Source organism: Narcine bancroftii, chromosome 13 (assembly GCF_036971445.1).
Source record: "Narcine bancroftii isolate sNarBan1 chromosome 13, sNarBan1.hap1, whole genome shotgun sequence".
Classification (NCBI taxonomy): domain Eukaryota; kingdom Metazoa; phylum Chordata; class Chondrichthyes; order Torpediniformes; family Narcinidae; genus Narcine; species Narcine bancroftii.
This window is the reverse complement of record NC_091481.1, coordinates 23,563,643-23,589,550: the sequence shown is the minus strand read 5'-3', so window position 1 is coordinate 23,589,550 and position 25,908 is coordinate 23,563,643. Positions and strand designations below refer to the sequence as shown.

Genomic DNA, 25,908 nt, shown 5'->3' with positions numbered 1-25,908 from the left:
TTAAGCATTTGATATTAATGGTGATTCTGTGAAAAGAGGTTGAACAGAAGGCTCAAGTATATTTAATAAGAAATGGAAGAAATTAGGTAACTGAGCCATTCAAATAATTTACTGTCATGTTGCTTGTGAGGAGAATGGAATGTGTGATGGAGCAAGAATGGTTAAAGGGTAAGACAGAAAATGGACTCAAAACTAATGATATCAATAAAATGATGCAAAAGCAAAGTATCTTAAATATTTTCTTGCAAACACTTTAATGAATAAAGAAATCTTAAACTTCAGTTTACAATTGATGTGTAAATTATTGAATGTTGATGATCTTTGTAAAGATGACTGTGATCTGAACAATTATCTTGGAGAACACATTCCTTCAAATTGATCCTCTGTTACAACGTAAAATGTTTTGTTTTCTGTCACTTGTGTGATCATGTAAAGCAAGTCAAACTTTTCAGAAATCACAATAATTGTGTTTGGGGGGTGGGGGGGAAGTACTAGAAATGCATATCAGCATATTTCATATCAGAAGATCTTGGAGTCATATTTCCCATTTAGGAAGAGATTTGGACACTATTTACATAACTGCAAAATAACCCTGATTGGGAAAACTGATTAAACTTCGGCATTTATGAGAATATTTTAATGGGGAAAGGTATGAGATCAACCATAGTATTCATTCATTTTACCATTGTTTATAACAATTAACAAGATTATGCAACCACATGTTTTGCATATATAATGAGGCAAGTGTGTTTTCTAAGAAATCATTCAAATTAAGAGCACATTTTATCAGTTGTGTGGGGTCTAATTTTTTTTTAATTAAAAAAACTTGGAACACACTGGAATTTTGTTAGGATCTCAATCAAACAATCATCTCTCCAAACTGCTTCTTATCCCTGCTTGACCACAGTATTCTCAGAAAATCTCAAATTGTTTTGATTTGACTTCATTTTTTTTTTAACAAGAAGTGATATTAATGAAACTTGCCATATTGTCCTTGTTTTAGAGTCTGACTGAGAAGCTACGTAGGCCCTTGTTAGATTTTCCATAATTCTCATGGATTACAAATTGAATTGGATAAACTTTGACAAAGGAAGGCTTTCCTCCTTAACCCAATGAAACCTTTGATGTTCTCTGTGCACAAAGTTTCTTGAGTTTGCTTGTTAGATTAGTGTTTCTCTATTTTTGTCCTCCGGCTTGAAAAATGAGTCTTGGTGTTTGACGCATTTCCTCTCTGGTGGTTAGTTGTTAGTGCTGTCGTTTATATCAGCAACTGGGTTTGTTTCCTTGGCTGATTGTAACCTCAAGTAACTGAGATGCCACATATAAGCAGAGCAGTTTGTCACTTCCATAACAATTTTTCCTTCTGCAAAAATCACCAAATCACCTTGAAGCAAGGGAGAAATGACAGGAGGAACTGAAGTCTGTTGATTACAGAATACTTCAGAGATAGTTAAGATGGAATGTCGTTCGCTGCTTAAGTCTTCATTGTAATGGGTGAACATGTTGTGCATTCTAAATCTTAAAGATAGGAGTTAACTGGTTTGAAAAGGGAAGCTTTCTTTGGTTGCAATGATTGCAAATTTATCTGAGTGCTATGTGGCAATTTAGCCCTTCCTCTGCCCCCATACCACTGCAAGTTTGTGTAAGCTTTATAAAATCAAATTAAACAAAGTTAATATATCAAAAAATTTGTAGTTTACACGGTATATCAGCTAACTAATCTACAGTTCTTAATTAATTGTCAAATACTACTAAGTGAATAGTTAATTGAACAGATATCGGTAAACGATGAAGCTGCAGAATGTGGGAATTAGTTGTGACCAATGGTATCAACAGCACAAATATCTATATCTTGATAATTTCCAGCTCAATAATTCTAAGATGAGTTAAACTGCAGATGTTGTAATACATCAGGGAAAGATGTAAATACTTTGTTAGTCTATTGTGAAGGCAGTGAAGCGATGATTAGGAATAGAAATCTGTAACCACGCCAAGGTGCAGTGATGCAGGAAACTTTTCCTTTCACCCTGTTCAACTTGCAAGGGGTACTTGCTGCCTGTACAAATGTGAGCAAGATGGTAGAGAGGATAGAAAATTGGGCGGCAAGGGTGTTGGAACTCGGAAGGGAAGAATGAAACTGTGAGAGACTGTATGTTGGGTGGGCAGATAATGTTAATGACCAGGGAGTCATAGAAGTTGAGATGCCTGTCTGGTGCTTGAACTAAAAGGATCTACTTGTGCTCCACAAAGGAATCAATTATGGTTTTTAGACTGCAGGCTTGTAATGGCACAATCAAGGAACTTTGCCACCATACGGGCAATCTGAAAAGGAATGTGCAGAATTTTGAGTCAATTCCTGCACCGCAATTTATCCTGCAGGACCCCTACAACTTTTTAGAGGAAGCCTGCACTGTAAATCGTACCAGAAAATTTGTTGACAGTCATCCACTCTACTGTACGTCCAACCACCGGAATTGTTGCGCTCAGGTACTTGCAGTCCAAAAAGGCGCCCAATGTCTATGACCACACAGGGGAGTAATTATGTTAATTTTTTTCTGCAATTTCCCTGCCATTCCAGTCTAAAATCCATAAATGGCATTGAGCGAGAAATGTGGCCTACTTAGAGAAAGAAGAAGCCATTCAAACTTGGGGATGTAACTGGAGCCAGTCACAAATTGATATAGTTTGAGCAGATCAGAGGGGAAAATATATTTGGGTGTAGGAATACTGGCACCAGTATAAGGGGATAAGGAAGTTCATCTGTTTTGTTAGCTTTTACTTAAAGTGGGCAAGAATCCCATGTCCTGGTGAATTGAATAACAGGGGGTGAAGATGAGACATCAAACAAAGTTGGGGGGGGGTGGGTGGGGGTGGTGGTGGAATGCATTGGAAGGGTTCTTCAGCCAGAGCTAGGTCAACCTGTGAAATTTGTTACCACAGGCAGCTGTGGAGGCCAAGTCATTGAGTTTATTTAAGGGAGAGATTGATAAGTTCTTGATTAGAGAAGACATCAAAGGTTATGGGGATAAAGCCAGGCAGTGGGGCTGTGAGAAAATGATTGAATGGTGGGGTACACTCGATGGGCTTAATAGCCTATTTCTGTTCCTATATCTTGTGGTTTATATACAGATTTGAAAATTAATGTAGTAAAGAAAACTGCAGGAAGTGATGGATCAGTAAATTCAGCTTTAGAGGAAAATTGTAATAGCAAAACATAAAGGCCTCATGTCGCACAAAACATTTGTAACCAAATCGACAAACCAATGGCACAAATGAGTTTGACCCAATAGCTTTACAGAGGTCTGATTGCTTGATGATGAGGGGTAGGAGTTAAGTATTTTGAAGTACTGATAGTTAATGTTTAGAAAATAGAAAAAAAACAGTGAGCCAGACAGAGGTGGGGATGGAGGAGGAGTTCTCTGATGATGGTCTTATTCCAGATGACTTCAGTCCTTAGCGCTGCTAGTCCAATTTCTTTAGCCATCCTATTTCATTCTTAATTGCAATCCTCAACAGGGAATGTCAGTGACTGGAATCAATACAAGCTGGATCCTGACCCTAGTTGCAGTTCCATCTTTGAACGTTGTTATAAATCTTGTGCAATTTGAGAAACGGGCGGTTTTGCTGGTGATGTTAACATTCCACTCCTGAAATGATTTGTCACGAGGTAATATTTGTCCATTTGAGCAGCAGACATGGATTAATTATGTTAATTATACTTTTCATTATCCTTCCATCCTCATGGAGTTTCTACTGCTATTCGGGTACCAGTGCAGCAACATTTCAATTGGTCCAAATTACCACAGCACTTTGAAGAGACACTGTATTTAACAGAAATCCCAGTGATTGGCTTCCTATGGCTTTGACCTTCCTTGTCTTGTACAGCAATGTTTAAAAGTTTCTGCATTTGCAGTGTTTGACTGTTGTGGTGCATTTGATTTGAGGCCAGCTTATTTTGGAAAATGTGTCACTGCAGCCTCGAAAGAAAACCAGATATGTGAATTTAAAAAAAGAATAATAAACATAGCCAGCCTGAAAGTAACTCCCATTTCTCGCTGGTGGAGTTGTATCTTAACATTGCCAAATTATTTTATGTTTACTGTATTGGCTTTATCACAGGCTTTCTTTAATCTCTAACTGTAGTTCATCTGCAGTCTTCTGTTTCATTATTTATATCTAGTACAGTTTATTTCATGACCCTCCACAGAGTGCAGGTCTTAAAAAGAACAGATTGTGAATGAGGCTTCACCGTTTGTCATGTGGATCAACTCTAGTCATTAAGAACACCCAGTATTAACAGTAGCCTGATGCTCAGTGATTTTTTTTAAAAATTGCTTTCAGCTCATCAAGGCAATTTTATTTTTAATGAATTCCATCAGTATTTCTTCCATCTTTATTATACTTGTGTATGGATAATTAACTAGTGTAATCTTTGGTATGAACCCCATTATAAATAATGTATCTGAATATTTAACTTTTTCAAATTACAGCATTTCAAATTCTAACACGTATGTCAATTAAATGTGCATCTGTAGCCCCTTTCACACTTGCAAGTGTGGCCAACTGGCCTTTAAAGTGTGAAAGCTAAATCAGCTCAACGCTGGCATCGGATGACATCATCTCACGCTGGGGAGCTGGACCCCTATCCCTACTGCAATCCCTGGCGTGTGCAGACACCAGCATTGCAATCATTCAAGTGTGAAATGGGCAATTTCATTGTCTGATTGAAATGACCCAAGTTTTTGCATGAGTGTAGGAATGTGAAGGGGTAAGAGATCAAAATGAAGGTATAAACTTTGCTGTGGGAAAGTTGCAATGGGAGGGGGGGCGGGGGAGAGAGGAAATAAATAGCAATAGTGGATAAATTTTAAATAGCGTGGAAAAATTGGTAGCACTATAGGGCACAATTTATAAAGACCGTGGGGAAAAGGCTACCAACTTTCCCACACTGATTAAAGATTGTTTGCTGTGCTATTTATTGCTAGCACCTTCCTGCAGTCTTTTAGAAAGGTTTCTATAGATTGGCACAACAACAACAGGGGCTGAAGGGCTCAACCTGTTCTGTACATAAAGCTTAATTATGTTATAATTAGGCATGATTAATTATGTTCAAATATAAAATCATAATACATTAGATTTAGCTCGATGCGTCATAATGTCACTGGTAGAAGGTAGAGCAGTCCTAACCCCGGGGATGGCTCTTTGCGAGTGTGAAAGTGTTCACTGTCCAAGTTAGGAGTGGTCAAGTGTGAAAAGCCAAACCCCCATTCCTATCCTGGGACACTGAGTGGCCAATTTAGTGGGATGCAAGTGTAAAAGGGGCTTAAAACTTGTACACCAACCTCTTTGATATCTTATTTTCAGATGGTCATCCTTTTATCTTTATTGACAAGTATTGACAGTGTGATTTGGATTCCTGTGGTAGACTTGCCAAATTTTCTCTTTTTATGTCTATTTGGAAAGCCAGTTGCAATTTCCATGTGGTTACTGATGGTGCTAAATTCTTCCTGATCTAGAATTTGTTTCACTGACAACATCATATCAAATCATTTAAAAATGCATATTTGAGAGATGATCTTGAAACCTTTGAAAATTAGACAATAGGCCCATCTTATTTTCAAAGCTGCTTTTTCATGAAGTGGTCACTACCAGATCAAACCGATAATGTGGCTCCAAACATGACTGGAAATGATTCAAGACAATATCAATAGATTGTAACTATGAAAGGAGCTGCTAAGCTTCACATCTTTGGAAAGCATTGTTGGGTTGAACTTCCAGAGATTCCTGTTTGGGGATGGGTTTTATCATCAAATTTATTTAAATCACCATGTTCCTTCACACCACTTTGTAGATAATTTGGATAAGAAGTAGTGATGATGGGTGGCAGTTGGGTGGAGATGTACTGAAGTATTTTGAATACTTTCATTCTTGCTACTTACCGAACGTGTCGCAGTTAAGATTATGGAATGGACGTGGCCCATTTTTGAAGTAGTCCCAAAGTGCTTCACAGAATTTGCTGTCAATTAAAAATCAGACACTAAACATTTGTAAGGACAAGTTGAGCCAATTACCACAATCTCAATGGAAGAGGTTTGATTTAAGGAGTATTTTCAGGGATTAGATAGATATATGAAGACGTTTAGAAATTAGACTTACTAGTCAAACTAACGAATGCTGGTAGGGACAGAATGAGATGAGTACGAGTTATCAAGTAGTGGAAGATTTGAGATAGGAAAAGTAAAATTGTGGATGTATTTGGGGAAAAGGAGCTGAGAATTTTAATACTGAGGCATTGCTTCATCAGGATCTGGTGTAGGTTAGCAAGCATCAGGTTAAGTGAATGGAACGTGATGTGAGATCGCACTTCCACCATCATGGGTGGTCAGGTGAGAGACAAAAGTGTCAATGAAGGTCTGTGGTTTGGGACATTTAAACATTTCTGGTGAAATTTTAAAATGTAAATCAAGGGCATGATTATATCTGATGGTTAACGGCATGATTAGTGTCGTGGTCAGCGCAGCACTATTACTGTGCCAGCGATCCGAGTTTGAATCCGGCCCTGTCAGTAAGGAATTTGTACCTTCTCCTTGTGTCTGTGTGGGTTTCAGGTGAAATTGGGCAGCATGGGTTTAAATGGCCTGAATCAGCTTTTACTGTGCTGTAAATAAAATTTTCACATTTTAAAAATATATAATTCCATATTATTTAAAAATAATTCCTGTGGAGTAGTTAGAAGGAAATGTATTTGATAGTTGCTTGCTTTACTAATGGCAATGATTGTTGGATGATGATCTGGCTCTATTTTGAGGTCTTCAAGCTACAGACATGATTTAATTGCATGCTTGAAGGAAGAAACCTTGTAGACCAATCAGGTGCTCAACTTTCTAACATTTTAAATACTATTAAGGTTAAATGATGCTCCATTTTTGTTGCAGCTGAGCATCAAACGCTCATGCACAGAATAATCAATACTTGCACCAAGAAAATATTGTGCAATTCCTTTTACACTCTTCCCACCATAAAACAGACATTTTCCTTTACTTTAAACGAGAGATTCCTCCACGGAGATGCACAACTGCGTGCCCATTGGAGAAAATAACATATAATTCAAGAGACAAGAATGATACTTTTGCCAAAATATGGCAACCTTATCCAGAGCACTTTGAGCAGCTATAACAATAGCCCACAAGTCTAAAAAAATGTACAAAATGCATGAAGACAACAGCCACGAAGCAACTCAAAGAGTGGAAGTAGATTAGAAAGACTGGCGGTACACTGGATTTCTTTTCTTTTTACCATTTTTCTGTTTGTCACTTCATTTACTTTAGTTGTTGTTTAATTTTCAAAGCTTTGGGGGAAGAGAAGGACATTGTAAATAAGCTGACATAGTGTTTGTATCTGAGAAGTGAAGTATAACTAAAAGAAAGTGTTAAAAAGAATTGTTTTTTTCCCAGATGTGATACTATTTGTTTTAGAAAAATTGAAAAATATTTTTTTAAATGAGAGATGCCTTATAAACATTGTTAGTTGTGTAACCAGTGATTCAATATTCATGTCTAATATAGCCCAATGAAAGTCACCCTTCCTAGAATTTCCTACAATGGTACAATAGTAAGGAGCATGTCTCTTACATCTCAGTATAACTTGTTTTTTGATTTGCTTTAGTCAGACAAGTGTTTATTTGTATGAAACAACAAAATCTGCGGACACTGTGATCGTATTTTAAGATGAATGTCTTTTGTTTCAGTGTGTGCAGAACCTTTCAATCCTGATGAGGAAGAGGAGGATGCAGAACTAAGGGTAAGCGGCCATAGGTCAAAATGCAAAAGTGAACCCACAAACATTTTGAGGAACCAAATGGTTCCATCTCCCTCTGTCACCTTCACCCTACTCCCCAACATCTAACTGGCCCTAATTTTTAAAATGTTATGCACACACACCTAATGACTCTTAACTTTAAAAAAAAAATCTGACTATTTCTTTGGGAAGCACTATGTGTTTGAAAAATGTCAGAGAATGGATAGGAGGAATAACTAGGATTTGTATTGCAGAGATCTTTGCGGGAAAACCCAGTTCAGCAACAAGGAAGAAAAGCTGAACCAAACCACTGAGGCATGATAACTGTAGGCTGGAATAGTTGTGTTCAAAATACGAGAAAAAGGGAAAATTTAGGGGGAAAATCTAATAGTAAATGGATGGGGCCACATTGATAATTAAAAAAACTGCAAATAATTAGGCTTTTAAAGATGATAAGTTGTCAGTAATAAAATCCGATGGTACTATAGTTTGGGCATGTTAGCTGCTTCAAATCATACAAAGAAATGAAGGCAGGTGAAGTTCTTTGCCTTGGAGCACACATGTCAAACTCAGGCCCGCGGGCCAAATTTGGCCCGTGATATAATTATATTTGGTCCGCAAGATCATATCAAATATGTATTAGAGCTGGCCGCCGCGCCAGTATAGCGCATGCACAGCTAATACTACAAATCCCAGAATGCTTTGCAAATACGTTGGCGCCGGCCCGTCAGCCCGCTAATCGCCCCCACCTCCTCTCTTTACTTTCGTTAGCATCTGTGACCTGTCGCCTAACTCACATGTAATAAACCCCTTACGAAAAATGGCCAAACGAAAGACAGAAAACAGGACCTTCCAAGACAGGTGGGAGGCAAACTCTGACCCCACAGTTTGATGAACTTGCATCTAAGAAGAGATGCCAAGTATCTGGTTTAGACCCAGGTGCATCAGAGTAAATCACAGTGTAGCAAGCTAAGCTTGGATTAATATTTTCTTTGGTTAACTTTGGACTCTTCATAGTTGAAAGATTGGATTTTCATTGAAGCAAGTTGTTATTTTTTTGACTTGTTGCCTTGTGAAAAAAAATACATTTAAAAGGAGCTTAAAGGCTATAGAGAAATATTATTTATTGAATATTTTATTTCTCATTTGTTAATGCTTCTTCTGGAAAGTTTAACCAAAACTATCATGAAACATTTATTTTAATAAGAAAAAGTTTAACATTACATATGTTGAAAGAAGAGAAAACATGCAGATGTTGTTGAAAATTTTCAATAAATATTTAGTTTGGTCCACGACTTAGTCCAAGTTTTTAATTTTGGCCCTCTGTGAATTTGAGTTTGACACCCCTGCCTTAGAGGATGTGAGAAAGAACAGCAGAGGGCAGCAGGTGAACAGTTGTCTAAAGTTTGTGCTTAGAAAGAAAGCCAAATGGAAAAATAAAGAGAATTAAAGCAAAGCACCGCAGGAAACATGCTTGCTACATTGTAGAAACATATTGGGATGTTTTGCCTGAAATTTGTTCAATGATCTGAAAACAAGGAATATAATGAGCTGTTTTGAGTTTAAAGAAACTAATCGATATTTGTTCTTAGATTTTGTTCTAGCAGCTTTGAGTTTATAATATATTTAGACACTGATTCTCTCCAAAATATTGCAAGAAAAAAACAGGCCAAGCCTGACCTGTTTAATAGCAGTAACTATATATTATTCTTGTTTGATGCTCTTCATTCACTGGGTCCTGACTTCTTTTGGAGAGTGAACAGTTAGTAAATATTTTATTAGTATATAATTAATATAATTCTGAATTCAATATGAGGGATTTTCTGATTTACTTTATTTCCCCCTGGACTTCCTTGAAATTTACCTACAGTGTTATGATGAATTTTGAGATATGTTGTGGCGAGTGCCTTATACAGACCTGCATTTTCTAACTGTGCCCATCAAGCTATCAGGCAAATTATAATAATTATAATTAGAGTGTATTTTATACATTTATTTTTGGCATTCTGCACTTTTCTTGTAGGTTATTCATCCAAAGACTGATGAGCAAAGGAGAAGATTGCAAGATGCATGTAAAGACATTCTCCTCTTTAAGAACTTGGACCAGGTATGAACATCATGCTAAACATTCACACGCTAACAGAATTGAGCAAATTTAATAAATGTGAAGAAACTGCAAGGTACTAATTACTTGAAATACACCATCTTCTTATATTGCCAGAAGGTACGTTGTGTACGTGTCTGACTTTAATCTATTTTTTCACCTTCTTGTACCAAAATCAGAAAGGACAATTTGGGCAGATGTATTTTGGAACCAGTGAAGTTTATTGATCTCATGGAGCCTGTTGTCTATTTGTTCATTAACCTCACTAAATTTGGAAATCATCTTCACATTCTTTGCTCTTCAAACATTCATCTAATTAGTTCTTCAATTGTTTATCCCTGGGAACATTTTCAGTATCTTCTAACTTTGATTTCAAAAGTTTAAACAATTTACCACGATACATTTTTAATTTCTTTGCTTAATTTCTTTTATTTTCATGCAGTTCCTTTCTGATGTAAACAGTAGGAATTGTGATAAACATCACCCATAGCAACAGGCATGTAAGCAAATTTAAAATGCAAGATGCTGCTTGTTTCTCCTGGCGTTCTTATCTCTGTAATTCTAATAGAGTAAAACCGCCAGTTTCCAGCACTTACGAGGATTGGCAGATGCCAGATAAGTGAATTTTCCAGTTGCTTGAGATTGCAAGTTGCATGTTTGGTGAACTAACCACGAGGGGGCACCAATTTTAAACTCCTGTATTTTTTACCTATTTATTTTCTGCAATTTTTTTTCCAGTTGTGTGAGGCTGCATGTTGCTTGAATTCCAGATAGTGGAGATTTTACTGTATATTTAGAGAATTTTAGCTTAGGTTGCAATATCCTATGCTTTTCAGAGTTGAGAATGAAAATTGAGCCCCTCCATTTAAGTCCTCAGCTGCATACAGGTTCTGAATTGTCTTTATTAAGGTACTTACCCATCTCCCGCTATTGTCACCTAAGCTAACCTTGTTTCTGCAGGGCATTTTAAAATATTCATGACCTCATTGCTCTAAAGCAAAAAAATTTGACCTGCTACGGGGTATTTCCTTACAAACTGTGTCTAATGTTCTCCAGACTGCCTTTTCAAGACATTGTTTGTGATATCATTTTCTAAATCAATGCCTGTCTGTCCCACTACCATTGTCCAATTTCTGCTCTTGCCACAAAGGACTAAATCAGTCATTAGTGGCATCTTCATGTGTGTGACTTTCAATCTCTCTGGAGACTTTGCTGCAGATGACCATGTCATTCTTCCCTACTCTTTTCTCACACCATTTTTAAATACAATATTTTGTATTCTTTGGACTCCCTTGTTTAAATTGATACCTGGTTCATGCACATATTTTGGAATTGGTTTAATATGATATGTGCAGAAAGGCAATTCTTGGAAATTTTCAAATTTTCTTCTCCTGGTGTTATTGACTAGATAAAATTAAACTTTCCTGCTATTTCATATGTTCTAGTCAAGTTTGCAGCTGGGATTTTGGCTACTGTGGACAATGCGATGACATTATTGAAAGATAGATCAATGTGGACCATATTGTCTCATTTAAACAAAGCAATCACTGGATGTTATTCAATGCATTAAGGCTTGGGAGAATCAAATGCCCAATTACAATAGGCCACCATTGAGTGCTTATCTATCTGTAGGTGGATGAGCAAGAAGCCAGAATGCCAGGGAAGTATTCTTAGACTCAATCTTTTTTTTCCAAATTGTTCAACACAACTCAATAACAAGTCTTCATAATTTGTATCCTATATTGATATCTGCTAACAATAGTCCTAAATGAGCCAATGCCAGATCTGTAAGAATAAGATATTATGTTACTTATTTGCTTCCTTTTTGAGGAGGTGGAAAACTTCCTACTAGTGTCAAATGCTTTGTAGCCAAAAGTATTACTCCATTACTGTGGAGGAGTATTTACTGGAATGGGCCTATTCACTAGAATAGGTCTAAAAATGTCTGCATGTTAATGAGACAAAAGAATCTTGTACATGGCACTGCGCAGGACAGAAATCATTGGGTACTGGGACAAAAATTATTGGGTTAATAAAAATCAGTACATTTAGGTAGTCTAATTGTTTATTGGCCTTCATTACAATCCAGGCTCTGCAGTTAGATATTCACTTCATTTTTTTTTCGGGCATTGCTAGGGCAAACGGCTAGAAGACATTGGAAATGTAGTGGATTTCTCCAGAGCTTTAACTTGTGTTTACCTGTTTAGATGTCAGCTGCTAAGACACTAATTCTGTGAATTTAATGTCTGCTCCAAAGACAACTCAGGAGGCACTTTGGAGTAGAATTAAAGAAATACAGCAGTATTTTGGTATTTCTCTTTTGATAAGGTATCTCAAATAGCCCTTTGACTGAACGTTAATGAATCTAAGATTATGATTATGAAGAGCGAGAATTATTATAATTTCTTCAACTAACCAATGATCCTTCAACTAACCTGGCTTAAAAATAATCCTTCAACTAACCTGGCTTAAAAATTAATATCTGGGAAATTATTTCTGGGCTAGGTGGTAGTACTTGCTGCATTCAAATTCATTGGAGAAGCATTTGATTAGATCGAATGCTGGTATTTCCATGGGTTAGAATTTTGTAGCCCTGGTTAACAAGAAAGCAAAAAGCTTTATCTGTTATCCCTGCATAGATGTTTGTACTAATGTCAATTTGATGCCCAGGTATCACCCTCTACAAAAGGGGATGGCCAGGTTGCCTCTATAAAGTGCAAACCTCTATAAATTGTTGGCTGCTAAAATTCATTTCTGTATCAATTGATACCCAGATTTCATGTATAGTGCAGAGATTGAGTCTTTATTTGTATAATTGGGATTCTATCTCTTTCACCCTTTTTACCAAAGGTGTTAGCTTCTTTCTAGAAATTGGGGCTCAGGGTCTGAATTGCATTTGCTGTTTAATTCAATTGCTCTTAATTCAAGTTTGAAACTTCATGGAGATCATTGGTAAGTTATTTAATGGAGATTAGGTTTGGGTGGAATGGAGTGAGGTGTGGTGAATCTATATATATAGGAACTCCATGACAGATATCCATGATAATCCTGTGTGTACAAGGACTGCCTAAAGAAATCTCTTGGTGCCTGCCACATTGACCACCGCCAGTGGGCTGATATCGCCTCAAACCGTGCATCTTGGCGCCTCACAGTTTGGCGGGCAGCAACCTCCTTTGAAGAAGACCACAGAGCCCACCTCACTGACAAAAGGCAAAGGAGGAAAAACCCAACACCCAACCCCAACCAACCAATTTTCCCCTGCAGCCGCTGCAACCGTGTCTGCCTGTCCCACATCGGACTTGTCAGCCACAAACGAGCCTGCAGCTGACGTGGACTTTTACCCCCTCCATAAATCTTCGTCCGCGAAGCCAAGCCAAAAAAAGAAAACATAATATGTCTTCATTAGGGATCAGGCATCAGAATTTGGGTTTTACAGAATTGTTCGAGAAGTTGGGAGGAGCCTTCATCTGTTCCATGCTTTTGACAGCTAAGGCATTAAAACATTAACATGTATACTTTTATCTGGTGAATCATTTGCAAAGATCAGGTACTGTGTCATTTATTGCTCAGAGTTGAAGTTTGTGATGGTCTTTGGTTTTCAGGAACAAATGTTTCAACTTTTGGATGCCATGTTTGAAAGATTTGTTGAAATGGATGAACATGTGATTGATCAAGGAGATGATGGTGATAACTTCTATGTTATTGAAAGGTAATTGCAAACATTTTTTCTATATTCCGAATGCAGACGATATCTAGAATATAACATTTTGGGGACATTAGTTGACCTAATTGGCTAGAAAGTAGGGTATATTCCGATTTTTTTTTTTCCCCTCTCTTTTATGCAGTGACGATAGCATTACTGCCATTGTTTTATAATTGTAGACACCTGCATTTCCATGAATATTTTCCTGAGTTCACTCACCAATTTTCTTGCCCTTCTCTTTCCATTCTGGCCAGTACCTATAGTATAAGTGAAGGATTTTCAGTCATTGTGCATTCCAACTTCAATGAATTCTCGAGCATTCTCTTGTTTAAGTACGGACTAATCTCAGTTGATCTCTTACAGGGGGAAGTACGATATATTTGTAACTGTGGATGGTGTTCAAAAATGTGTAGGGACCTACGATAACCATGGTAGCTTTGGTGAGCTAGCACTTATGTATAATACACCCAGAGCAGCAACCATTATTGCTACTTCCAGTGGAGCCCTATGGGGTTTGGTAAGTGTTCAGAAATATGACTATTTTTAATGATTGTTTGTGCAGCCTAACCAGAAGATTTCAAATGAACTATTGAATCATGCATTGTTTCATTCTGACATAGAACTGATTGTTCATCTCATGTCCAAATAATTTCTAATGGCTAACAAGTTAAAAACATCAATCGTGCGGCTAACTTTGGCACTGTTGGATTTTGGGAAAGGAGTAGGAGTTGAATGGGTGAAATATAATTATCTTTATCTATTATTTCCAACTGTAGTGTGAATAAATATATTGATAATTTATGGTAAAACTAGATCCATGTTACAGATTATAAAAATGAATAAATCTGAAAATGAAACCAAGTTAAATTATTAGCTTATAACAATTTATAATTAGTCATCTTTTTTTTCTAGGACCGGACCACATTTCGTAGAATTATTGTGAAGAATAATGCCAAAAAACGAAGATTATACGAAGAATTTGTCAAGTCATTGCCACTTCTAAAGTCACTAGAAGTATGGTACCAAAGTATTTACTCTGATTCCATGTACCAACTAGTTGTGTAAAAAGTTGATCTTAAACTATATTGAGCTGAGAGTTCAATGTTTAAAACTGTTCATTAGTGTGCATGTCCCACAGTTGTGTGCAAATTTAATGAAGAAATGTTCGGTATTTCTGGATGTAGACAGTTCAGTAAAACCATTGTTATCTGGAATTTAAGCAACTGGCAAAAAAGTTCCAGAAAATAGGTTAAAAATACAGAAGTTTAAAATGAGCACGCCTCGAGTTCACCGTTAACACAACAAGCAATCTCAAAACCACCAGAAAATTCGGCTTCTACCAATCCCCAAAGGTGGTGGATACCAGGGGTTTTACTGAACATAGAACTGTTTTAAGGAATAAAGACGTTAACAATGTATCCATTAGCTCTTTGAGGGACCTCTCTACAAGATGTGACTGGAGAAAATAAAAACGTGCTCATGGTTTTGTGAAGAATTAGTATTGATATGCATTACTGTGTTTTTCTTTAATTAAAAAAACTTTTTTTCAAGTTAGGGGAAAGAATGAAAGTAGTTGATGTATTTGGGACCAAAACGTACAACAATGGAGAACGCATAATTGCTCAGGTGATGAATCCTTGTTCTTTAACTGTTGTATTGGTTATTCTTAAGCTGTCCACAATAGTATCACACCATTAGCAGAATCTGTTTTACGACAAGATTTTCACATAGTTATTTACATTCTGATACAGTATTTAGTTTTGAGTGGCTAAAGCTTTTTGAACTAGGAATGAGATTTTTGTATGATTTACAAATGTAAAGTAGAATTGACATCTGTTTTAAAAAAAAAACTCACAAAAGATCAAAATACAGATTATTGTTAAAAATGATCAGCAGCTATGAAAATAAAATTATTCACTTCTCAGGAAGGAGCGGAAGACAGAGAAACTTGAGTGTATGTGCATAAACCATCAGTTATTTCATTAATGACCTTCCTTCTATCATAATGACAGAACGCGGAAATGTACAGGTGACTGCGCTGTATTCAATTCCATCTCACCATATTTAATGAAACCAGAGACACTCCTAAATTTGGATGCTACTTGAATACAAATCAAAAGCTGGGTATTCTCTCTGCTCCAAGATATTCTCCTCTTGATATCACAGTGTTTCCGTCATTATAATGTAAAAATCAAGACCTGATGTAATAGTCTATAATTGCCTAGATGAGTGGATTTCCAATATCAAAGTGACAATTTGGCTGGCCTTCCATCTCTTCCTTTAAGCACTCACCTGCTCGATCACCAATGTACAGTGGTTGAGGCAAAACTGTGCCTCCCTAACTTCTACCACTTTGTGAAGAACAAGGTTAAAGCATGCATAGGATTTTCAGCAAATGTAAATTCCCTACCAAGTCAGGGTGATTCTAAATGTTCATGCAGCTTCTGTTTTTTTGTGCACCTGTCTTTTTGTAACCTTTTGTCATTGTGGGCTACCTCCTAGCCCTATTTTTACTGTGGCAGTTGATGAATTACATGAAGACAGCTGGCAGACCAAAGGAGCATTGTTTCTCACACAAGTAGTTAGATTTGTGATTCCACTGGCTAATGTTCTTATCAGTGTAAAACTTTGCAGCATATCTGTCCATGTGGAATACTGTCAGAAAGATACTAATAATCATAATGGTTTCATGGCATGTTATTAAAATTGCATTATGAGTCAATACAGATCTCTGTTGACTAAAATTTAGAGCCACTGGATTAGATACCGCTTGCTATGGAGTTTTTTGATGGCAATATTGGTTTTGGTACTCTACTGACATGTAAAGTAATCTGAAGCTTTCCATCCACCTTTCCATGGTTTTCTCCTGGAATCATAGGAAAAGTTAGTTCCACACTCTTTAGCAGTGTGGTGAAAGATGGAACTCATGCGACCAATGAATGATTAAGCTGAATTGCATTGATACATTCCAAGGGAAATTAACTAAGAATATGAAATGAAATAGAGGGGTATGCTGAAAGAAAGACTAGGACAGTTGAGATGAGTCTTGTGGAGAGCAGAAAGACTAACATGAATTGTGGACTAGATAGCCACTAATTTAAACTGGGTTATTTAGGAGTAGATTTTTTTTTTTTGCTGAAGTTCTCTCCTTTGAGGAATGGAGGAAATGAATGGTGAATAACTTAGCTGCAGAACAGGTGACTGAAGCCAACATCTGCTAATATACAGGAGGATATCTGGAAACAGGAGTGCAGTCTGTACAAATGTAGCTCGGGTGATAGAACACCCTTTGCGTTCCAGATATAAAACTGGCAATAAGAAAAAAGACAGCAGAATATGACCAGTAAAAATCACAAGATTTCCCAATGCATTGGACTGTTTCACACCTACTTACAGAATAAATGTGGAGCACTGCTGGAAAGCAATGATTCTGGAGAGCTATAATGTGTTCTTTCAAAATAGTCCATTGAAGAAGAAAAATAATCCTGTAATTTTTATAATGGGAGCTATTCTTCATTAACAGCTGTCCTCTCAAAATGTCCTGTTTGCCTATGAGGAAAAGGAGCAATTTCTACAGACAGCAGTGGGCAAAGTGTGACCAAGTAAATTTGGGAGCCATAATCCACCTTCCCTGCTGCAGCATCATTTGTTTCATTATGAGCATAAACTGTAGTCACCTCTGTGCAGACACCCATTGAGATCTTTAAATTACTTTGAATCCAACTCTGCAGTCCCCTCTCCAACTATGGAAAAGTGTTTTTTGTTTAAAAACTCCACACAGAATTGAAGGCATATTTTCACAGTGGATAGTTTCCCTTCCTAGTTCATTGTTGTCACAACCTGTATGATGTGAAAACTGAAATGTTTTCTATTGAAAGAAATATAATTTATTCTCAAGGGCCTCAAATCCACTTTTTAACATTCCTAATATCATTCCTTAATATTAAATTTATCAATCTTCAAGGAAAGCTTCCTCTTCACAATTCACTTGTGTTGCTGTATTTCAAATATTCTTCTAAACTCAGTATCTTGGTATATTTGTTCATAAATGTAACTTGTATTTTCTCATACTTCAGGGAGACAAAGCTGATAGTTTTTATATTGTAGAGTCTGGAGAAGTCCGGATAACTATGAAGCACAAGGTAAGTTTAATTGTTTAAATATCAATTGTATTTCTAAAAGATTATTTTGTGTGTGAGTGTATGTTGAAGAGGGAAGTATATTGGATGCCTTCTTATTTTTACCATAAAATTGATCAAAAACCTGTTGACATTTTCAGCTGAACCATTTCTATAGGGTAGATTCCATCAAACTACTCTCTTTAAATTTTAATTTTAAATAAATTACAACACGATAGAAACCAATTCCACCTATTGAAACCCTTGCCGCCCAAGTATACCAATTCATCTATCAACCCCATACATTTCTTTGGTGGGATGAAACTGGAGCACCAGGAAAAACCCTCCCAGGTCACAGGGAGAATGTATAAACTATTCAAACCTGGGTCATTGGCATTGTAATAGCATTCTACTAAACATGCCGCTGTATCATGCCATCTTGTAGCTTCTTTCAGTCATCCCCCTTCCCCATTCACCACCTCCAACAAAGGAAAGGCTGTTTCACCCAAATAAAATTTGCTTTCTGACAGACATTTTGACACAATTTAATAATATTGACTTGAACTGTTTATTGCCACATGTACTGAGATAGAGTATGAAAAACCTTTTTTAGGTGTTATCCAGGCAAGTCAACTTCTATATTGTACTGCAGATATTACAGTAATAAAATCAGTGTAAAATAAAACTAAAATGCATGGCATAGTGTGAAGAGAAAAGTTACAGTCTAGTTAAACAGAGAAAGGCATCATTTTATACAAATGGAAAGTCCATTCAGGAGTCTGATAACAGCAGGAAAAAAGCTATTCTTAAATCTTGATGTGTGTGTTTTCAAACACGTATCTTTTGCCCAAAGGGAATGGGGAGAAGAGAATGTGTCTGGGTTGGAATATTTCCTTTGATATCATTTAAGTAAAAATTTAGAACTGGTTAGGGGTGGAGTTAAAGACACCCTTGGGATATTGGTTTTAATACTGTAATTGCATCAAAGTTAATACTCCAGGATTCAGATATGAAATAATTTTCAAAGTTGCACCATTATCTGGTTTGGCATTCTTTGATATTCTTCCTTTTCCTGGAGGGAGGTGAAAAGAAGTTCAAGTCTAAGTTTACTGTCATGCAGTGACAAAGTTTGTTTTGCCCGCATTTCATCTCGCACATAGTACAGCAAATAAGACATTGTACAGAAGTGCAGAGTTACAGAGAGAGAGTTCAGTTGGTCCAGAGCAAAGGCAACATTTTTCTTTTTTATTGTGAGGTTCATTCAGTAGTCTGGTAACTGCAGGGGGGTAGAAACAGTTAATGCTTGTATTAAGAATGCACAGCTGTATTATATCTTGTGGTGATACCAGCACCTGATATTAGCAAAAGCCATTTGAATTTATTCTATTTTGGAACAAAGTTTGCTGCTCTTAAGTAAGTGGTAGTTCCTGGAATTCTGAAATGTAAAAAGTATTGATTATGCCATGCCCACCTGGAAAAGTTGTGTGAATGGAATCCCTTGCCGATATTTGCTTCAATGTGGGACTTGGATATTAACAGCAGTGATGACTATTTTTGTTGTTTCATTGCATTCTATTTAAATTATGGAATATGTTTTGCAATTATTTCCTTTTCTGGTTTGTTTCAATACAGGCGAAACCTGATGCTGATGGAGTGGAAATAGCTCGTTGTTCAAGGGGACAGTATTTTGGAGAACTTGCTTTGGTGGCAAATCAACCCCGTGCAGCCTCAGCATTTGCTGCAGGAGCAGTGAAATGTCTAGGTATTTCCAATTTAATTGACCTTTCAAAGCAAATTTACAGGGTGTAATAAGGGTGTGACCTCTTCATTATGGCCCACATTGACTTATTAATAGTGTCAGGAAACTAGGTTAGTGCTTGAAACTTTATTGAGTAAATGTAACTTGGATCTGTTCCTTCAGCGGAGTAGTTTTGCAAAAGGAGAAACATTATGTTGCACGTACATTAAAGATGCAATGCTTGCAATAAAGTGATCAATTCTAGTCCATGTTATAAATAGGATGCAAAGGGCTTTTGATGAAGATGCATTTAACACCTCAGAAGGATGAAGCAATAACTTTGGCATCTGGGCTTGGACACAATTTCCCGATTATACCATTATAATGGCTGTATAAAGGTGACAAATCCGCATAGAGGGAGATTGAAAACCCGGCTGAATGGTGCACCTCGCACTCAATGTCACCAGAGCTAAGGATTTGATTGTATACCTCTAGCTTTTCCTCCCTGAAGTCAACAATCTAGTGATCACTGGGGAATCAGAGGTGGTAAGTTCTTGGAAGTCACTATCTCGGAGGATCCTTCCCGGACCCAACACACTGAAGACATTGTGAAGAAAGCACATCAGTGCCTTTACTTCGTCAGGAGTTTGCAGAGATTTGGTATGACACCAGAAACCCTGGCAAATTTCTGCAGAGCTGCAATGGAAAGTGTGTTGACTGGCTGTATCACGGTCTGGTATGGGGACTCCAATACCACTGAGCAAAAAGCTCTGCAAAAGGTAGTGGACACAGCCCAGGATACGCTCCCTCCCCACTATCAAGAACATCTACAGGGAACACTGCCATAGGAGAGCAGCAGCAATCATCAAGATCCACACCACCCAGCACACGCTTTGTTCTCGCTGCTGCCATCAGGAAAGGGGTACTGGTGCTACAAGACTCGCACCACCAGGTTCAGGAACAGTTGTTACCCCTCCACCATCAGACTCCTCAACAACAAATTCGATCAGGGATTGTTTAAGGATTTTTACTTGTGCACTTTATTTGATTTTTTTTTAAAATCTCTCTATTGCACACTCAGTTTACATTTGTTATCTGTTTTCAGTTCTTTGCTTACATGTCTACGCTGTGTAGTTTTTTATGCACGATTCTTTTTTGCTCTCAGAAAAAGAATCTCAGGGTTGTAGGTGATGCCGCGTATGTACTCTGACAATATATCTGAAATCTGATAAGTGTTAACTAGATTATTGGAACTTAAAATTACAATGAGCATTTTGAAGTATAGATATGGTTTTTTCTTCTCTCTGGGAGAAAGTCCTCTAATACGAGGTGGTGCCTAATAAAGGAATCAAGTGTAACTTTTTCACCCAGAGAGGGGATAGAATTTGAAAGTCCCTCACCACCATCTAAGGACCTAAAGAGTCCTATTGATTTCCACCCTGCTTTACTCAATTTGGTGTTCACTAATGTTGCCTCTGTTACATTGGAGAAAACAAATGTAGACTCGGTGTTGTATTGGAAAAAATATTTTGGTGGATTCACAGAGATGAGTCTGGACGCAAGTGTTACAGTCACACGTAACCTTTATCAGGATTGGTGCCAGGATGAGTGTTTGGGGAGGGAAGACATTAGGGTACGGGTGGGGGGGGGGGGGTAGCACAGTCTGTAGACTCGCTCAGCAGAGGTGGCAGGGAGAGAGAAATGTTGGTACCTGCCAAATGAATATTAACATTCTCCATCCCTCTAACATAGCAGCCGAAAGCACTTTTTATTGGTTGAGAGTCACTAGGGTACGTCAAGCTAGACAATAGTGGCGGGATGGGTCTGACAACGAGAGATGGCCTCGAACATATTAGGTGGGGGGGGGGGGCACAACCCCTTGCTTGGCCCCACCCCCCCCACCTTGGTTCCAACCCTGAACTTTATTAACAACATGGTAATCAAGCAGGGGAGAATGTTAAACGGTATTCAATCACTAATTAACTTAAACAACGATAGCGGTAGTCTCCTCGGACTTTGTTTATATATGTTGACTAATTTGTATGCCAATGTGTTCAAAAATATGAATTAGTTTAACTATTGTGCACTTTTAAAGAAACTGTACCACTCTGAGACACAACATATGAACTAGAAAGCACCTGGATTTATTCCCTGACATTGCAAGAATAAAGAGGTCATTCAATAATCAAAGACTATGACAGAGCACTAAAACATAGCTTCAGGATGAAAGGAAAATATACAAAATGAATTTATCATCTTAAAAATGTATTTTAACATTAATACACTCTACTCTTTGAGCAAACAAAAATATCCTGACAAGGTGAGGGATATTTAACATGAAATAGTCTTTAAAGGTTCCTGTACCTCACATTGGAAACTTGAATTCCAATGCATTTTGATGCACTGAAATCCTTCAACCGACTGACTGTCCTTTTGGCCTTCAACAAATTAATACTGGTTTACACATCTTGTACTGCCTGAATTGGATCTCTTGGAACTGCAAAGAGAAGTGTAGGATTTGTGGGGCCTGTCAAAATGCATTTTACTGGAAATCAATCATTTCACGTGGCAATTGTTTTCAATAAGTGCTTGAAGATAGGATATTTAGGTTTGAAGAAACAAGATATTCAAGGTGAATTTTTGGATCTAGCTTGTTAACTACAGTCTGGGACTTGCAATATATTCTAATTCCTTCCATTCCAAAATGAATTCATTACTATCTCAACTTAACCTCCAGAGACAGTTCCTACTAGTGACATTTTCTACTGGTAACTTCAGGCTGAACACAATGGATCTTAACGCATGCACACCATTTTTTTCATAAGAATGAAGTGTATAAAATCCTCTCACTTTTTAATAGCTTAGGTGCTGGGAAGACATGCTTAGCTTAGGTGCTGGGATTTGTCAGCTTAGGTGCTCTGTCTGAAATGTGTATAACTGAGGACACAGTCTTGGGATTGTGTTTTGCCTTTTAGAATGGAGATGATTTTCTCTCCATAATCTTCGGAATTCTCAATTTCAGAGGGCTGTGGATATGGAGTAGCATGACAAGGATTAAGGAAGGTTGAACGATGTCTTTTGTTCTGGTCTTTTGCTTGCTGGTGAGATTTTAGCAAGCGTACAAGAATGCACATGTTGATTTTGTGTAACAGGACTAAATAGAATAAGCTGCATATTGAATTTCTTTACATTCAGCCCCAAATGACATGGTGACAATTTAAAATGTGTTTTAAAACCTTTTTCTTTGACAATTTGTTTTGCATCCATTTTGCAGTTATGGACATACAAGCCTTTGAGAGACTGCTTGGCCCTTGTATGGACATTATGAAAAGAAATATTGCAAATTATGAAGAGCAACTTGTGGACCTTTTTGGAACAAATATGGATCTTGCTGGTCGAAGTGTATGAAGGAAAAATCAATGTCTCAATAAATCATTGTGAATACTGATTTTACCACTGAAAAGTGCATTTGAGTGTATAGAACCAAACAATTTTTATAACGATTCTATTTACATCAAAAAATAGTACTTCAAAAATAAAAATGATTCCTTTGCAGTGCAGGAACAACCCAAAACAATAGTCTTTACTACTTTTTTTGCTCTCCAGAGTAAACAGGTAATTAAATAATGATACACCTTTAAATAAAAATCTTCAATATGTTATCATATTTGAGATGGTTTATTCCAATAATTGTTCATAATTATCAGCTAAGAACATGTGTAGATTTTCAATAATTTGCAATTATATTCTGAGTACATTAAGATATTGCATTAAATATAGAGAACATGCATAGAGGAGAATTAATGGACTTGCATTTGTATGAGGTGTGTACCTTGTATGTTTAATTTTCATTCAAAAGTATGATGGCTGGTGAATATGATTTGGCTATTTCATTCTGGTGCTGAATTATAATAGAATGGAAATTTGGTAAATCAAAGATATTGGAATTTGTTCAAAAATTGGGGTGGTGTTTCTTAAGTGTGCTCAGGAAAGTTTTCTTATATAAAGTGGGGTCTACTTGAGAGGGAAGAATACTGGAGCTCCTATAGGCAGTGTAAGTGACTGAAATGTCAGTGGGGGACTCCTTTGGGAACAGTGACCATCATTCTATTAATTTTTTTTTTAAGTTGCAGAAAAAGATAGAACTGGCCCACAGTAAAGTTCCAAATCGGGATAAGACAAACTTTGAAGAAATTAGACAAGAATTTGCAGAGATTTATTGGAAGAGGCTGTTTACAGGTAAAGTGACATTTGGCAAGTGAGATCGGAGAGTTGAGGAACACAATATTCCCAGTAGTGTGAAGGGAAGGATTAGCAAGTTTAGGGAACCCTTGCTGACGAGAAAAAGTTTGACGCTGTTCAGAAGAAAAGCAGGCCCATGTCAGGGAAAGTCAGTGGAAACAAACAATTCCCTTGAGGAATATAAACCATGTAGGAGTACCCTCAATAGGGAAATCAAGAGGCAAAAGAGGACTGAGATAGCATTAGGAGATAAAGTAAAGGAAACCCCCAAAATAATCTACAGGTACTTTAAGAGCAAAAAGACATCCTGGGAGAGAATAAATCCCCTTCAGGATTAATGTTGTCATCCATGTGTGGGGCCACAGGAGATGGATGTGGTTTTAAATGAATATTTGTTGTGGAGAAGGGTATGGAAGCTTGGAAACTATGTTAAGTTAGTGGACCATTTACTCATTACAAAAGAGCAGGTGCGAGCACTCTTAAAGCACATCAAGGTGGATAAATTTGCAGGACCTGACCATGTATATCCAAGGAAATTAAGGAGTTGGGAACTCATATGGTGCTGTAAAGATGTTGGTGAGACCACATTTACAGTATCATTTGTAGTTTGATTGTAGAAGAAGGATAAAATTATGCTGGAAAGGGGCAGAAAAATATACCAGGATGTGGACAGGACTTGAGGGGTTGAATTTCGAGGAAAATCTGGATAGACTGGAACACTTTTTTCCCTGGAGTGTAGTAAGCTGAGGGGTGACTTTGTAGAGGTATACAAAACCTTGAAAGACAGAGATAAAGTGAATGCTCAGTCTTTTTCTGAGGGTAGAAGAATCTTAGCCATGGATTTAAAGTGAGAGGGAACATTTAAAATGTACCTGAGGAGAGCTTTATTTCTTCGAGGGTGGTACATATATGAAACAAGCTGTAGAGATGGCTACAATTGTGATACTTGAAGGACATTTAGACAGGTACTTGCAAAGGAAATGTTTAGAGGGATATAGAGGAAGGGGGGAAAAAATGGGACGAGCTGGGTTAGAAAATGAGGTTGGAATGGAGGAGTTGAGCCAGAGGGCCTGCTTCTATGCTGCATTACCAGTACTCTATTCTATCTATGATACTAAAAATGTGCACGGTGAGGAGAAAATTTAAAACAAAAAGCATTGTATTTATTTCTAAACTTATTTTTATATGAAAGTCTGTTGACTAATGTTGTTTTCCCATTCAATTTGAAGTCTCCTCCTCTTGTACATTGAACATCTGAACCATGTGTTTTTTTTTTGTAGTAGAGTTTGAAAGAAGCAGTTCTATTATGCTGTATGATATGCAGGTAATTATATTTCAGTGATCCTAATGGTTATCTTCAGAACAGTAACCCATTTATTTGAGTTTGAGCATTGTCAATGCATTGAGGAGGGGGTAGGGGGTGGACACACATGGGTAAGAGGGATGATTCTAATGTCTAGTTTTCCATCACACTGTGCCTACTGTCCCATTCATAGAATCATGAACTAGAAATCCTTTTCAGTCTAATTAGTTGTCTTACTAATATTTGAATTTCTGGTTTTTATATGGATGTTTGCAAAGAGTATCAATGAGGTTATTTACAATAATTGGTCCTATCTCAAGAATATTTTGTCACTCTCCAATGATCACCATTGTACGTAGTCGCCGTATAACTAGAGATTGTTGCTTGATCAAATGATTATCCCGAGTAAACAATGTTCATACCACCTGCTCACTTGTGCTGGGATTATAGTCTTTTTTTAAACTTTGAATTCTTACTATGTTTTCTCAAGTTTAGGAAATTTTAGAAGATGTACTGTATATGCACCTAATAAAATATGAATTATTTAATAAAGCATTTTTGCAGATTTTTAAGAATGAAAGCTGTAATAGAATGAAAAAGCAGTAATGATTAGGATTTGGAGATGCAAGAGATGGAGCAACAAACACTGCTGGAGGAACTCAGCAGATTGAACAACATCTGAAAGGGGAGAGAAATTGCTGAATTTTGGGTCAAGACCATGCAGCAGCACTGAGAATGAAAAAGGAAATGGCCAGTCTATCAAGAAAAGGGGGTGGGCTGAGATGGGAGTAGGCACCAGATGGATTGAGTGAAATGGATCTGTGTTGATATTAATTTTTAGGTTAATATTAAACTTATAAATATGTCTTCAATCAGTTGTAAGTTGGTTACAGGGTTACACAC

General features: G+C 37.2%; 1 protein-coding gene across 2 annotated transcripts in view; it reads left to right on the top strand.

Moving 5' to 3' along the window:
• LOC138748640 (cAMP-dependent protein kinase type II-beta regulatory subunit-like) overlaps positions 1–25,557 on the top strand; it is a 58,434-nt gene extending 32,877 nt beyond the window's left edge. For both annotated transcript variants that reach the window (XM_069909172.1, XM_069909174.1), the window contains 9 exons: positions 7,748–7,800; positions 9,821–9,904; positions 13,504–13,610; positions 13,968–14,121; positions 14,517–14,618; positions 15,156–15,230; positions 17,681–17,746; positions 19,355–19,484; positions 22,735–25,557. In XM_069909172.1, the coding sequence (XP_069765273.1) occupies positions 7,748–7,800; positions 9,821–9,904; positions 13,504–13,610; positions 13,968–14,121; positions 14,517–14,618; positions 15,156–15,230; positions 17,681–17,746; positions 19,355–19,484; positions 22,735–22,868 (905 nt within the window). In that variant the 3' untranslated portion in view covers positions 22,869–25,557. The remainder of the gene's footprint in view (positions 1–7,747; positions 7,801–9,820; positions 9,905–13,503; positions 13,611–13,967; positions 14,122–14,516; positions 14,619–15,155; positions 15,231–17,680; positions 17,747–19,354; positions 19,485–22,734) is intronic.
• The last annotated feature ends 351 nt before the right edge of the window (positions 25,558–25,908 follow it).